Here is a 15,240-nt window from a genome sequence, read left to right as displayed (position 1 = left end):
GCCTATCGCACATTTCTACGATTTCTACATGTCCACGTGTATGCAGGTTGAACAGGTGTTATAAAGTTCGGGCTACTTACGAGCGTAGTTCACGTCAACCGGGTAACTTTAATATTTAGGTTATCTTTCATCTCTCTTCCGTGGCTGTGAGACGAGCCCCAGCACGGCGACTCCCCCCGTATGTGTGTGTGTGCGCCAATACACACACTCATTCACACACACACACACACACACACACACTCGCCGAGGGACAGTCAGATTCGGCAGACTACCTTTTATCATCCCCAATGACTTTATTAGTGAGGTAAAATCAATACATGCGTGTCTCCAGAACATAATTAAAAACTTTGAAAAAAAGAAAATTTGAAAAAAAAGAACGGTTTTCGTTTATTGATTTTTCCTAAACGGTTATGATTTACAAACGTGTACACGTGTACACGTGTAACCGTGCACACCCCTAATGTGGAGTATCGCAGTATACGTACATCGCGATGTATCATGATATATATTTGTGTCTCATGTATCGTATTGTATCGTGAAACCCTTGCCAATAACCAGGCCTGTGTGAAAATAACACATTTTCATCTGTTTTGTTGAAAATAAGAGATATACAGAATTACATTAGCCTTATCCTTTCAACGGTAGCATAGATAACCTGTGCACTGTAAATTGTTAGTAAGAAAATGTCAGCATCAGCATGCTGATCATATGGCAACTCCAAACTCTGGACCATTAAAAGAAAACTACCTAGCATGCTTCAATATGTATTTTTCATAAAACATATATAGAAAAAAAGACTCTTGTTTGTTATATACAGCCATAGTATATTAATGTTCTGTTTAATTAAACCCCAATTACATGTGTGTCTGCATGAATGTCTTTTCTTTGTCTTTGCATCTTACCGGAACATGAGTGGGTGTCGTGTTCGGCAGCAAATCCATCCTCACACTCACACAGATAGGATCCGTCTGTGTTGAGACAATGGCCGTGTGGGGAGCACAGCTCTGGTTCATCCACACACTCATCAAGGTCTGGGGGGACAGAGACAGAAATACACTCAGAGATGTGTCTCTGTGTGTGTGTGGGGTGGGGTGGGGGGGGGGTGACTGGGTGGGTGTGTGTGTCTGTGGGTTTTTGTGTTAATCCAACAGAGGCCCCCTACACATGCTTTGTCACTAACACTTGGAACATATCAAGATACAAGAGGTGTATTTTTCATATGCACATTAACAATTACAGCAGCAGTCAATGGCAATGCCATTATTATGTCCCATGCTCCTCTCAACAATGTGATATAGAAGAAGAAAAACACAGGTGAAGAGAGCAACACCTGAGACACAAACACAAAAGTAGTGCAAGGACACAATGAGATAAAAAGTGTAGGGATAAGGTGCATCATATACAGTAAATGTTAAGTAGAATGCAAAATCAAGTTAAGTTAAAAGTAGATGCAAAAGAATACTGGACATGGAAATAAGAATAATATCTGTAGTGAAATAAGATCCTGGACATGTTAAATAAAATAAAAAATATGTATACGTGATATGGTGTGGTTAACATTCTAAATCCCAGAACTGAAATGTGTGTGGTGAATATGTGAGTGTGCTTCCATGCTGACCTGTGCAGGTGGTGCCGTTGCTCTGGCGGTATCCATGGGGACAGGTACAGGTGTAGGAGCCTATGTTGTTGACACACTCTCCTACAGCGTCACAGGGCAGGGCTTCTTCAACACACTCATTCACATCTGAAACATACACACACACACATACACACACACACACACACACACACACACACACACACACACACACACACACACACACACACACACACACACACACACACACACACACACACACACACCACTTCTGTGAGAATAGTTTTCTGAGGTTGAAACAGATATTTGGGGGAATAAAAAAATACGTTTACTAATAGCACAAAATGAAGTAAAAGTATTCATGAGTAGATTTTAGCATACTAGCTAAATAATAATAATTTGTTACATTAAATCTGGGGTGGAGGATTTGGGGAGAAATTTGGCAGTTGGGATAGAGATTTGAATCCAAATACCTCAACCGCTCCACTTGTTCTCTTTGGTCCCTCCCCTATGGTCCCTCCCTGACACGCTCTACACCAACAAAGTCGGTGCCAAAGTGAATGGACAGTCCCAACAGCCAATAAGAACAGAGAATTGGAGCCTCGCTCTGATTGGTCAAAGTGTCAGCTCATGTTAACTTTGACCAATCAGAAATCATATACCCCAGCTTTAATGACTGCTTTGGGGTTGTTATGAAACAAAAATGTGATACTTTATTATTATTATTCATACAAAATAAGTTCTTGCTTTTTATCTACCTTTAAAGGGACACCGCATATGGAGGGACACATGAGTCCTGGGCTGGTTATAAAGCATTGCAATAACTGACATTTATTTGGACAGAGAAAACTTAAGGAAAAGCTGTGGGGAAATGCAAATCAAAAAAGTAATTGTAACAAAAGTCTGATAGAAACCAGTAATATTCATTTTTTAAAAGTCTTCTGAAAGTGCATTTTAATATTGGTTTAAAAATTCCATCATTTATTTCAGTAGTTGAATATATAGTTTTATATTTTTTTGAGGTTTTCACCTTGCTTTTTAAAAATAGTTTTAGAATTTGACATATTTTACTCAGTAATGAATTGAAAAAAGTTATTTAGTGTATTAGATTATAGATTAAATCATTCATTAGATAGATGTCTAGTGGATATAAATTATAAGAACAATTTAAATGGCGTTTTTGGCCCTTCAAGGACAATATTTTTGGATTCATCATCTTGACTCTTGAACCCTTTCTGACAAAGTGTACAACAGTCGTGAAGAGAATTTGCGTGAAATATCTGTGAAATATCAGGTCATTTAATCAGAGTGCTTTGTGGGGACTTCCGGGTTACAGAGCATGGGGTAGGTGCGATCGCTCTATAGCTCCCACTAACTATTTCAGACCTAACTGATTAAACCCTATTTTCATCGATTTTTGTTGTGCTTGTGTTGCCGGTAACACTGATACTGTTTTGGAGAAATGCCTAGAAGCAAGAAAAACGCAAAAAGAGATTCGGCAGAGTCAGATATGTCCTCGGACAGCGTGGTTAGCATGGACGTTGGTGCTAGTTCAATGGCTTCCATTTCGGATCTGCTTGAGCAGCATAGAGCAGCCACTGCTGAGTTTAAATCCATAGCCGCTGAGTTTAAATCATCGTTCGCCAGCATGGACACTAAGCTGGACAACATCCAGGCCGTGATCTCAGGCCAGGGGAAACGTATAACCGATCTCGAGGAGAATGCAGAAACTGTTTGCGGACGCCTGGAGCAACTTGAAGCTACGTGCTCCTCACTGCAGGAAGATAACAAGCTGTTGAAAGCTAAACTATCGGATTTGGAAGGGAGAAGCAGGAGACAGAACGTCCGTATTGTGGGCTTACCAGAGTCACTTGAGGGTGCACGCCCCACCGCCTTTTTCTCCGAGCTCCTCGTCAAGGTTTTTGGTGATCAAGTTCTCCCTTCTCCCCCGGAGCTGGACAGAGCTCACCGCACTCTGGCACCCAAACCGGGCCCGCATGAGAGGCCGCGATCCGTCGTCATCCGCTTTCACCGATACCAGACTAAAGACCGGATCATGAGAGAGGCACGTAAACAGGGCGAGCTGGAATACCACGGCCACAAGCTCCGGTTCTACGAGGATTACAGCGCGGAGGTCGTGAAGCAGCGGGCTGAATACAGGGGGGTCATGGCTGAGCTTTATCAGCACGGTCTCCGTCCCTCTCTTCTTCATCCTGCGAGGCTTCGTATTACTCTCCAGAGCGGCGAGAGAAAGTGGTTGCTGTCCGTCTCTGAAGCATCTAACTACATATCTACATTGGGTGTGAGTCCGTAGTAAATACGATTGCCTGCTGTGAGTATACAATGTGGACAAATGCTCTTTTCATATCCCCAGCCAATCTCTCAGACTGATGGTACTACACGCATTTTTTCTCCCTTTTTTAAAATGAGTAAATTAGCTGGGTGAACGTGACATTTTTGTTGCTTGTCATTTTGACGTATTGTCTAGTTCACTCGCTTTTTTTTATTTGTATCTCTATTTTAAAACGGCTAGATAAGCTTGTCTGTTCTTTTAATTTTTTTTTATTTTTGCCATTTGGACAGATTGTCTAACTCACGCCTTGTTCTTTTTTTGTATTTCGAATTTGTTGGGTGAGCACGGTATGTTTGTTTAGTGTGTTGTCATTTTGACAGTTTGCTGGATTGTTCATAGTGTTACTAGCTGTTATGGGGTGAATTGTACAAGACTTATGTGGGAAGCTAGCATAGGTCAGAAAGTTAAGGCTTGGAATGTTTGTTGTGAGACTAGTAAGGGTCTTTTGGGGTTTGCTGTTTAGAGCAATATATGGGGTGGGTTCGGGGTGGGGTGGGTTGGTGTTAACTGAGGGTTTAGCTGATAAGTTATCACCTGCTGTGTTTTCAGTTATTTGTGTTTTCCTTTTTTTTTTGTGTTTTTCTTTTCATCTGTATTTTGCTACTCTTTTTCTTACCGGAGCAACTCTTTTTATTCTCACTATAACTGAGCTAGATGAAGGGCAATCTTAATTTAATTAGTTGGAATGTCAAGGGGCTAAATCACCAAGTGAAAAGGGGTAGGGTCTTAACCCACCTAAAACGGCTCAGGGCTGGAATAGTTTTCCTTCAAGAAACCCACTTACATGACTCTGACCATGGGCGATTAAGTAAATGCTGGCGTGGACAATTTTTTCATTCTAATTTCAGGGGTAAGGCTAGGGGTACAGCTATCCTTATTGATAGTAATATTCCTTTTGAGTCCTCAAACATTATATCAGATAAAAATGGACGTTTTATTATTGTTTTAGGCAAACTTTACAATAAGTCAGTCATCTTGGCCAACGTCTACGCGCCTAACGTCGATGATGTAGAATTCTTTAAGAGATTTTTTTCTCAATTCCCTGATCTCAATTCCCATTCTCTTATTCTTGGTGGGGATTTTAATTGTTATCTAGATCCAGTCTTAGATCGCTCTTCCCCCAAACCTGCCACTCTTAGCAGATCTGCAGGTTATATCAAATAATTTCTTGCTGATTATAGCCTCTCTGATCCATACAGGTTTTTATACCCCACAGGAAGAGAATATTCATTCTTTTCACATGTCCACCACACTTACACCCGAATTGATTATTTTTTTGTTGATAATTCATTGATGTCAGACCTAAAGTCATGCAGTTATGAAAGTATTGTGATCTCAGATCACGCTCCTCTGCTCCTTCAACTGGCTTTCTCTGACGTTGAGTATACAAGAAGACAGTGGAGACTGGATCCATTGTTGCTCACAGATGAGAGTTTTCTTTCACACATCTCTACACATATTAAAACTTTTTTGAGTATAAATAAAACACCAGATGTGTCCAATGCAACAATTTGGGAAGCCCTGAAAGCCTATTTGAGAGGTGAAATTATATCATTTGCAGCACACAAAAATAAGTGTATAAAACAGAAACAAACTGAAATAGCTGATCAGATTCTGAACATAGACAGACAATATGCTAATTCACCTTCATCTGAACTTTACAAAGAACGTTTAAAACTTCAGACAGAATTCAACCTTCTTTCCTCTCGTCAGGTTGCTGACCAGTTGCTTAGGAGCAGAAGTACTTTTTATGAGCATGGTGACAAGATTGGCAAACTCCTGGCCAATCAACTGCGCGGATTTAGAGCGAAGCAACTCATCCCTGGAATACGGACAGACAGTGGGTGTACAACATCAGATCAGAAATTGATAAACGAAAAGTTCAAAACATTCTATCCAAATTTGTATAGTTCTGATTGTACAGTAGACGCAGCGGTGATGGAAACCTTTTTCAGTAACCTAAACATGCCTTCCCTTTCTCAAGACCTGAGACATAGCCTTGAGGCACCCTATTACTCAGAGGGAAATTATTGCAGCAATAACATCTATGCAATCAGGCAAATCTCCTGGTCCAGACGGACTTCCATCTGACTTTTTTAAGAAATTTTCAGCCGAATTATCGCCTTTTTTATGTTCAGTATTCTCAGACTCATTTGACTCAGGTAAACTCCCGCCTTCGTTCTACCAGGCCTGTATTTCCCTGTTGTTAAAAAAGGATAAAGATCCTCTAGATTCTGCATCATACCGACCAATTTCACTATTAAATACGGATGTGAAGATACTTGCTAAAATTCTCGCCCACAGATTGGAGGATGTTCTCCCCTCTATCATATCCCCCGACCAAACTGGGTTTATAAAGGGACGCCAATCATTTTATAATATCCGCCGGCTAATGAACATTTTATATTCCCCCAGAAATATTGAATCAGAATGCCTCGCTTCTATGGATGCTGAAAAAGCATTTGATAGAGTAGAATGGAATTATTTGTTTTTCACCCTTGAAAAATTCGGTTTGGGTCCTGTTTTCACTTCTTGGGTTAAATTATTATATGCATGCCCTTCTGCCTCAGTATTAACAAACAGCCGTTACTCAAGTAGTTTTGATCTGCACCGTGGGACCCGGCAGGGTTGTCCTTTGAGCCCGCTCCTTTTTGCTATTGCAATCGAACCACTTGCGATTGCCATCCGCGGTAACAAACAGATTCAGGGGATATGGAGAGGAGGAATTGAACATAAGGTATCATTATACGCCGATGACTTACTTTTGTTTGTCGCCAAGCCAGCCACCTCTTTACCGGAGGCACTTTCTGTGTTGGAGGTCTTTAGTCAGTTTTCTGGCTATAAACTTAACTTGAGTAAGAGCGAACTCTTTCCGATTAATAAAGAAGCTCTTAAACTTGATTATACAGCTCTCCCACTCAAAGTGGTGACAGACCATCTGAGTTACCTTGGGGTATGTTTTACCAGAAATTTTAAAAACCTATTTAAATCGAACTTCCTCAAATTATTGGATCAGCCGAAGCAAATATTATCGAAGTGGTCTCCTCTGGCTTTCTCTCTCATAGGTAGAATAAATTCAATCAAAATGACATTACTCCCAAAGTTCCTATATCTATTCCAATGTCTCCCCATTTTTCTCCCCAAATCCTTTTTTCAGGCCCTTGACTCTTTAATGATAAATTATATTTGGAATGGTAAACACCCTCGGTTAAGGAACGCATTTCTTCAAAGACCAAAACAAACAGGCGGAATGGCCCTCCCTAATTTACAATACTATTACTGGGCTGCTAATATCTGTTCTTTAGTGTATTGGGTGCATTTTCACCTTGACGACTCAGCCCCATTCTGGGTAACAATGGAGTCCAGCGCTATTAGCCCATTGTCTCTATCTGCCCTCTCAAGCGCCGCACTTCCACTCTCTTCGGCTATTCCCAACAGTAATCCCGTGATTAAGCACTCCCTTCGAATCTGGACCCAATTTAGGAAGAATTTTGGAATGCAGAATTTTTCATTTTTCAGCCCAATTGCAGCTAATCATTTGTTTATTCCCTCGACGGTGGATGGTGCATTCAAGATCTGGCATAAAAAAGGCTTAAAATGCATCGGTGATTTATTTATTAATGATCTATTTGCTAGTTTTTCGCAATTGACAAAACATTTTGGTATCGAAAAGACTAATTTTTTCCGATTTCTGCAAATCAGGCATTTTACGCAGAAGTTAATTCCCTAATTCCCTTATAAACCACCAGCCAATCATGTCGATTTGTTTCTTTCTGTAAACCCCACATTAAAAGGCTCAATTTCTGTGTTTTTCAACCTTAATTCGAAGTTGCATAGCCCCTCATTAGCAGCTATAAGAACCCTGTGGGAGCAGGACCTAGGTTCTGCCTTCACAGATCACATGTGGGATTCAGTCCTGGATCGGATACACTCTACCTCCATGTGCGCCCGACATGCTCTTGTGCAATTTAAAGTAGTACATCGTATCCACATATCTAAAACTAAATTAGCTCGTATGTTCCCCGATGTAGACCCGACCTGTGATAGCTGTAAGAGCGCACCGGCATCACTCTTTCACATGTACTGGTTGTGTCCCACCTTGACTGAGTTCTGGACATCAGTTTTTCAAACAATTTCTGAAGTACTTCAGCATCAAATTGAGCCGAACCCTTTCACTGCAATTTTTGGCATTGCTCCAAATCCGGGCTTGCCCAAAGTGAAGCTGAAGGTACTGGCCTTCACCTCATTACTTGCTCGTAGGGCTATCTTACTCAAGTGGAAAGATCCTGCTCCTCCTTCCAACTCACATTGGATTAGAGACATTATGTCATGTATGAATTTAGAGAAAATACGTTATACTACCCAGGGATCCGAGAATAAATTTGACAGAATTTGGCGCCCCTTCCTAAATTATAAAAAAAAAACAACAACAACTATAGAAGAGTAGCTACCTCCCCCCCTCTTTTATTTGATTCAAATTTATTTCTTTATGTGTTTTTTTTTTGTTTTTTTTATACTGATTGTTTATTTCTGTTTCTTGTAGTGTATATTTCGTGTTGTTGGGTGTGAGGGTGGGATGTGGGTGGGGTATGTTCGGGAAAAATAGGGGAAAAAATTTGTATTCATTGTGCTATAATTTTGTTACTAACATTTAATAAAAAAAACCTTTGAAAGAGTGCTGAAAATGTAACTGAAAGCGCTTTTGTGGGTAAATCCCCATTTACCCACAAAAGCGCTTTCAGTTACATTTTGACACAAGATACAATAGCTCACAAGTAAACTGCTGGTTAGCCATCTGCCCTCTAGTGGTCATGAGGACAAACTAATGTCAACAGACAAACGAAAGCAGGACCATCAGCCTGCTGCTCCACTGTTACTGTGATGTATGTGTGTCATACTTTGTCCTTTATAAATTCAAACCCATGTTTTCCATCAGCAACTAACTGGGACCATATAACACATTTCTATCACGTGTTCCTCTTGAACATCAGCAACAAAGTCCTCGCAGCAGACACATGGTCGTTTTATCTGCATGGCATTCCCCTCTCTGCCCCATTTTCATCTCTGTCTCTCTGCACTATAAATAAAGCATGGAAAATGCCAAAAAAATTATCTTAAAAAAAAGATATATATATATATATATATATATATATATATATATATATATATATATATATATATATATATATATATATATAGCTATATATAGGGGAGAACGGGGTAATCTGAGACACTTTTTACATTTGCTCCCCTCTAAGCGAGCTAAAATGATTTATCACTCAAATGTACAGATTTCCCATTAATTCAGGATGTATCCTAGAAATGGGCATTAGCAGAATCTTTTGAACACAAAGGGCATTGAAAATATGATTGTTTTAAAAAAAGTTGTCATGTGTCTCACTTTACCTCAGCTGTGGGGTAAACTGAGACAGACCAGAAAAATCAAGGGGGTAAACTGGACCACTTACTTTTTACACTCTGAAACTACCATAACAACACAAATTGTAACAGTTAGAATCCTGACAGCTAGCTTGAAAACCAAATATTACAAAACTAATGTCGGACTAGTAACAGAATCATGGGGTTTGGTCAATTAAGCAAAACATTTTTCTAAACACTTGAAAGTAACTCTGATCAAATAAAACATCTTTTGAGTCTTTTTTTAGCATTTGTTTTATTGGGGTCATTAATTTAATAAAGACATATTACTTAGAGTCCATAGAAGTTAAAGGTCACTCTCCTGTCCCCCACATACATACGTGCCAAACCATGCCCTTGCTGACACCCCTTCAACCATCAACCCCCACCTCCAGCCCACATTGTCTTTTGTATTTTCAAACTAGTCTCCTTGCTACCTTAAATATAATGGATTCATTAAAAGAGGGCACAGACACTGTCTCAATTTACCCCACAGCATTTGTCTCACTTTACCCCACTGCCACAATTTGAGAAAAAACTACCTCTCTCAGAAATTCAGGCTAATCTTCAGTTATCATCATCACATGGTTTCATATGCTGGTAGTTCATCAACATGTATGATATAAGTTTTTTTACCTGAATCAATTTGACTAGGCACAACAATCAATTAAGTTGACAGCAAGAAAATTTACTTTTACATATAAAAAAGACATTTTTGTGAAAAAAACATGCTAACAACATCACCATGAGGTCCTCTCTTTCATGGCCAAGGGGAAATGAGAGAGGCTTGAAAACATATATCTCACATGACCAAAAATGTGTTTGGGTAATGTGAGGGGTGCCTCACATTACCCGATGTCTCACATTCCCCCATCCTCCCCTATATATAATAATAATAATTATTATTATTATTATTACTTAATTATAATTAATAATTAATTATAATAATAATTATTATTATTATTACGATTATTATTATTATAAAGTAGATTATTAATCCTCTTTTTGTCTACTCAATCAATGGAGTTACATTGTATTATTGTTAATATTAAAGCCTGTTCCTTAAAATGTATATGATATCCTACCATCACAGTAGTCTCCGGCTGGGGACGCTCTGAAGCCCGGCCCGCACTGACAGATGAAGGAGCCTCGAGTGTTGACGCAGTGGCCCCTGGTACACACCCGCTCATCCTGGCACTCATCTATATCTGCAACAACACACACAGTGGAACAAGACTCATCACCATCAGACCATCACTTCATCAGAGAACTAAACACATATGTTGTTTACTAAGCAGTTAAGACAATGGATGATCAATACATATACATGACAGCACTAAAATAATTTGTTGTGAATGTGGTCAACGTACTATGTATTTATTTATTTTTTTCACTGGTGCTTTGTATTTTGTTTGTTCTGTGATGCCCTGTTTCCGTCCAGCTTATGTTGTTTTTTATCTTGTTTATTTGCATTTTAGAAAGCCTTTCTTTTAACATCAATGCCGGGGGACTACAGATTCTGGCATTTTTAACCCATGTATGATCATGTGTTTTACATAAACAGAATAAGAATGCAAAAGTTCAAGTAATAGATTTGTTTCCCTCCCATTTTTGACCAGCACTTCAGTTGTATAGACAGTTATATAAATGTCCTAAGTGCAGTAAATTATATCAGTAAATGTAATTGCCGCATTAAAGACTATTTGTTTAAGAAACAATGATTAACAAGCTGTTTGTATAACACTGTGAACAAGTGACTACAAGCAGTGAGGGCTTTCATTTAACGCAGTGTTGAGAGCTGGCAGGCAGAGTGATCGGAGTGGACTATGATAACCGGTCAATGTAATGGCAGGCCTTTAAAAATGTAACTTCATTCATTACATTTTGTTTACGTGGCACCAAAATCCACTGAACTGAATTACAAAATGCATGATGAAAAAAAAATCTTCCTCCTCTCCTTTTATTTCTTTTCTACTTCCATACCGTTGGCTCCAAAGTGACTCTGAAAAGGTGTACTGCTGCTGTGTGAGGCCTCAAAGATGTAGAACCCCGGAAGTGATGCCTCCAGTTTGAACACATTTCAGTGTGCCATGCATGAAAAAAGCTCCTTCTTGCTACATAAGCCCAAAGGCGTTTGAATGCTGAAACTATAATGTCATGCACACAAACACTACCCAGATCTAATGCATGTTTATGAGGCAACAACTTATTTTTAATGTCTCTTGACATTTGCATTTATAACACAGTTTATATTTAAAGGGTTATTCTGACCACCTCAGTTTACAGCCCGCAGCTAAATCATTGTGGCTTTAAGTGGGTCTTGTGATTCCAGTATGCAGCATATTATTCCATCATAAACCCAGGGATGACTCAAAGTCATCATCATTAGTTAATGGTAATCAACAGTTTATTAAAAGTTGGGTTTTGCTTTTCTATCGTCTGTGATAAAGGCTTGGTTTCTGGAACCAAGTTGATTGCTTTCAATCTTTCATGTAATCTGTGTTGTTTTTCTGCGCTTCAAACTATTGTGTCCCCTGAATTAATCTGTACACATTGCATTGTCATTGCATTAGCTTAATAGCTAATCAGGCACAGACAACTACAAATATTCAGGCACAAACTAAGGCAATGTTTAAACAATGTCAACAAGAAATGAAATTCCTGACAAATAATGACATGAAGTATCGTTTGGGAATGAAGACATCTTAGTTTAAAATTGTGTGCTGTGCTCAGAGAATGCAGGGCTCTCACCACTTTATATTTTGCCACTGCTCTGTGACATCCATTAACCCCAGCCTGACATTTATAGAGCTGGCCCAAAATGCAAGAACTAAGTGAGGAAGTTACATATCGTGCGTTAGGACATCGCTGGTGGGGTTATCCTTTGCTCGCGCATCACTGAAGACTGTTAGTCTATGCCCTCATATTATGTCTCACTTTGTCTTGAATATATTAGGCTCCTAAACACAGGCTTTTTGTTCAGCTATAAGGTACCAGTGTGTCTGACTCCCTCAGTCAGGCATTACAGTTTTGGTATAGGCTTCACCCTCATAAATCATCACTAGTACGATAAGGGGAAAAAGCAGATGTGGTCACATCAGACCAGTCGGTACTTGGCATCCCAGTGCCCAGCACCTTATGTCTCGTTTCCACGGAGCAGCACAGTTCGGTTCAGCACAGTTTGCTGAACGGTGATAGCTGTGGTCAGAGGATATCAGGTCTATGGGTCAGAGCTCTTCTAGCCGCTGGCCAACAGCAGCTATATGCAGATATTTTTCTCTAAACACAAGACTTTGCTCGCTTGCCCAGGTGATTACACACAGTGGTTTATCTCTCACGAGTTAAAGTTATTCTTATCTTAATGACAATTCTGTTGACCAATCAACGGAATGCAGTGTGTAGCTCTACCCCTTTTGAGACCCTTTGGGACGTCTTGGTACGGTCAATGAAAAATAGGTATGGCACGGTTGGCGTATTTTGGTACCATTCCCAACCTTTGCCAGTGAAAACGCAACTTAAGGTGTTCTTAGCCACACGAAACCGAACCGCACAGTGGTAGAACAAAGCATTCACGGTTCACAACATTCACAAAGAGAGAATGAAACCTACAACACTGGTTATGTAGAGAACAGAGCACAGTGAGCACTCAATGCAACTGCAACACCACAGGGTTTGTGTTGATCAGTTTTGGAGGGAGCATTCACATCTCTATATTCCATTATACAAGTGAAAGACACACACACACACACACACACACACACACACACACACACACACACACACACACACACACACAGACAGTGGAGGAGATGTGACATTTCCCTCAGTCTGGCAGTGGCATGCAAACATCTGTGTGAGCTGTGTCGTAAACTTCTATAAAGGACTCTGTTACATGGCCTAATTATTTCCTCTCACAAACCGCCACACCACTCACTGCCACTCCACTGCGGCTTGGCTGGCCTTTGCATGGTGTGTGTGTGTGTGGAACAGTGTCAGGAGCATTGAACACGTGATAGCAGAGCAGCAAATTACTGAATGGGGAAAGATGGGGTGCACACACCTTTGCACAGGAAAAAACGCAGGGCAAATAATACTGTGTGTTCTTTGGATTGGTTCACTGGTTATATTGCTTGATTGGTGCAGTATTTTATTCAGCATATGTGTCCTTGGCTGATTTCTCTATATGAATTGATGGCTGTATGTTATGCACCATGAGGTTAGCATGGGGTCTAAACTATTCCAAGAATGGTGCATTTTGATGAATAGTGCAAATAACTGAGACTGCAGACTGCTTTGTGGTTGAGGCGTTAGAAATGCAGCGACACAGAGTTTCAGGTCTAATTCACAGTCGGCTGTATTTTTGGAGCAAAAGAGGCAGAGCGTGTGAACCCCCGGGTTGTGAGGGAAAGGCTAATGTCCAGGGTGCCTCTGTTGAAGTCCCAAAAATATCTTTATTAAAATTTAGTAGGTGTAGCTTGTTCCAGGAGTTGTTATTGTCTAGTCTGCTTCACTGCTTGCTGACATTTATACTCTTCATAAAGATGTCTGTAAGTTTAGCTGCCAACACAAAAATAAAAGTAAATCAATGTATCAAATAATAAAACATGATTTGTTTTCAAGGTGGGACACTGCAGGCAAAAACATTTGTACAATCACTGGTCAATTTTGAGACATTTGGCTATTTTGCTTCCATAACATGTTTTCTTTCAAACTAATCCACTCATTATCCAAAATGTACAATAAGGTGTAGGGGAGAACAGGGTAATGTGAGACACTTTTTACATTTGCTTCCCTCTAAGGGAACTAAAATGATTTATCAGTCAAATTTACACATTTCCCATTAATTCAGGATGTTTCCTAGAAAAGGGCATTAGCAGAATTTATTCATGACAAAGGGCAGTGAAAATATGATTGTTTTAAAAAAAGTTGTCTTCTGTCTCAGTTTACCCCAGCTGTGGGGTAAACTGAGACAGACCAGAGAAGTCAAAGGGGTAAACTGATCCACCTACTTTTTCCACTCTGAAACTACCATAACGACAAAGGTTGTAACAGTTAGAATCCTGACAGCTAGCTTGAAAACCAAATATTACAAAACTAATGTCGGACGAGTAACAGAATCATGGGGTTTGGTCAATTAAGAAAAACATTTTCTAAACACTTGAAAGTAACTCTGATCAAATACAACGTATAATTCATATTCAATAATTAACATTCAAATGACAGATAGAACCAGTTTGATTAAAACACAGTCTGGGGGTCAGAACACAGGACCATTAGAGCCAGCTAGTGTCTGGTGGTCAGAGCAAAGAACAATCAGAACCAGCTAGAACAGCCTGGGACTCAGAACACAGGACTAGACCCAGCTGTCATTTTCCATCTTTGATTAATATTTTTCTTCCAAACCATTCCCTTGCTGAAACCCCTTCAACCATCAACCCCCACCTCCAGCCCACATTGTATTTTGTCTTATTCAAACTAGTCTCCTTGCTACCTTAAATATAATGGATTCATTAAAAGAGGGCACAGACACTGTCTCACTTTACCCCACAGCATTTGTCTTACTTTACCCCACTGTCACAATTTGAGAAAAAACTTCTCTCAGCAAATCAGGCTAATCTTCAGTTATCATCATCACATGGTTTCCTATGTTGGTAGTTCATCAACATGTATGATAGAAGTTTTTCTACCTGAATCAATTTGCTTTGGCACAACAATCGATTAAGTTGACAGCAAGAAAATGTACTTTTACATGCAAAAAAGACATTTTTGTGAAAAAAAACCTGCTTACAACATCACCATGAGGTCCTCTCTTTCATGGCCAAGGGGGAATGAGAGGGGCTTGAAAACATATATCTCACATGACCAAAAATGT

The 15,240-nt window shown here is 39.7% G+C and overlaps 1 protein-coding gene across 4 annotated transcripts in view; it reads right to left on the bottom strand.

The window, feature by feature from the left end:
* ltbp1 (latent transforming growth factor beta binding protein 1) overlaps positions 1-15,240 on the bottom strand; it is a 144,007-nt gene that overhangs the window by 15,747 nt on the left and 113,020 nt on the right. For all 4 annotated transcript variants that reach the window (XM_080036965.1, XM_080036966.1, XM_080036967.1 and 1 more), the window contains 3 exons: positions 10,454-10,576; positions 1,619-1,744; positions 903-1,031 (listed from right to left, as the gene is read on the bottom strand). In XM_080036965.1, coding sequence (XP_079893091.1) covers positions 903-1,031; positions 1,619-1,744; positions 10,454-10,576 — 378 coding nt within the window. The remainder of the gene's footprint in view (positions 1-902; positions 1,032-1,618; positions 1,745-10,453; positions 10,577-15,240) is intronic.

The sequence above is a fragment of the Ammodytes marinus genome, assembly GCF_949987685.1.
Source record: "Ammodytes marinus genome assembly, chromosome: 11".
NCBI classification, from domain to species: Eukaryota; Metazoa; Chordata; class Actinopteri; order Uranoscopiformes; family Ammodytidae; genus Ammodytes; species Ammodytes marinus.
The sequence above is the reverse complement of the archived record's forward strand: the minus strand, read 5'-3'. Positions and strand labels throughout refer to the sequence as shown.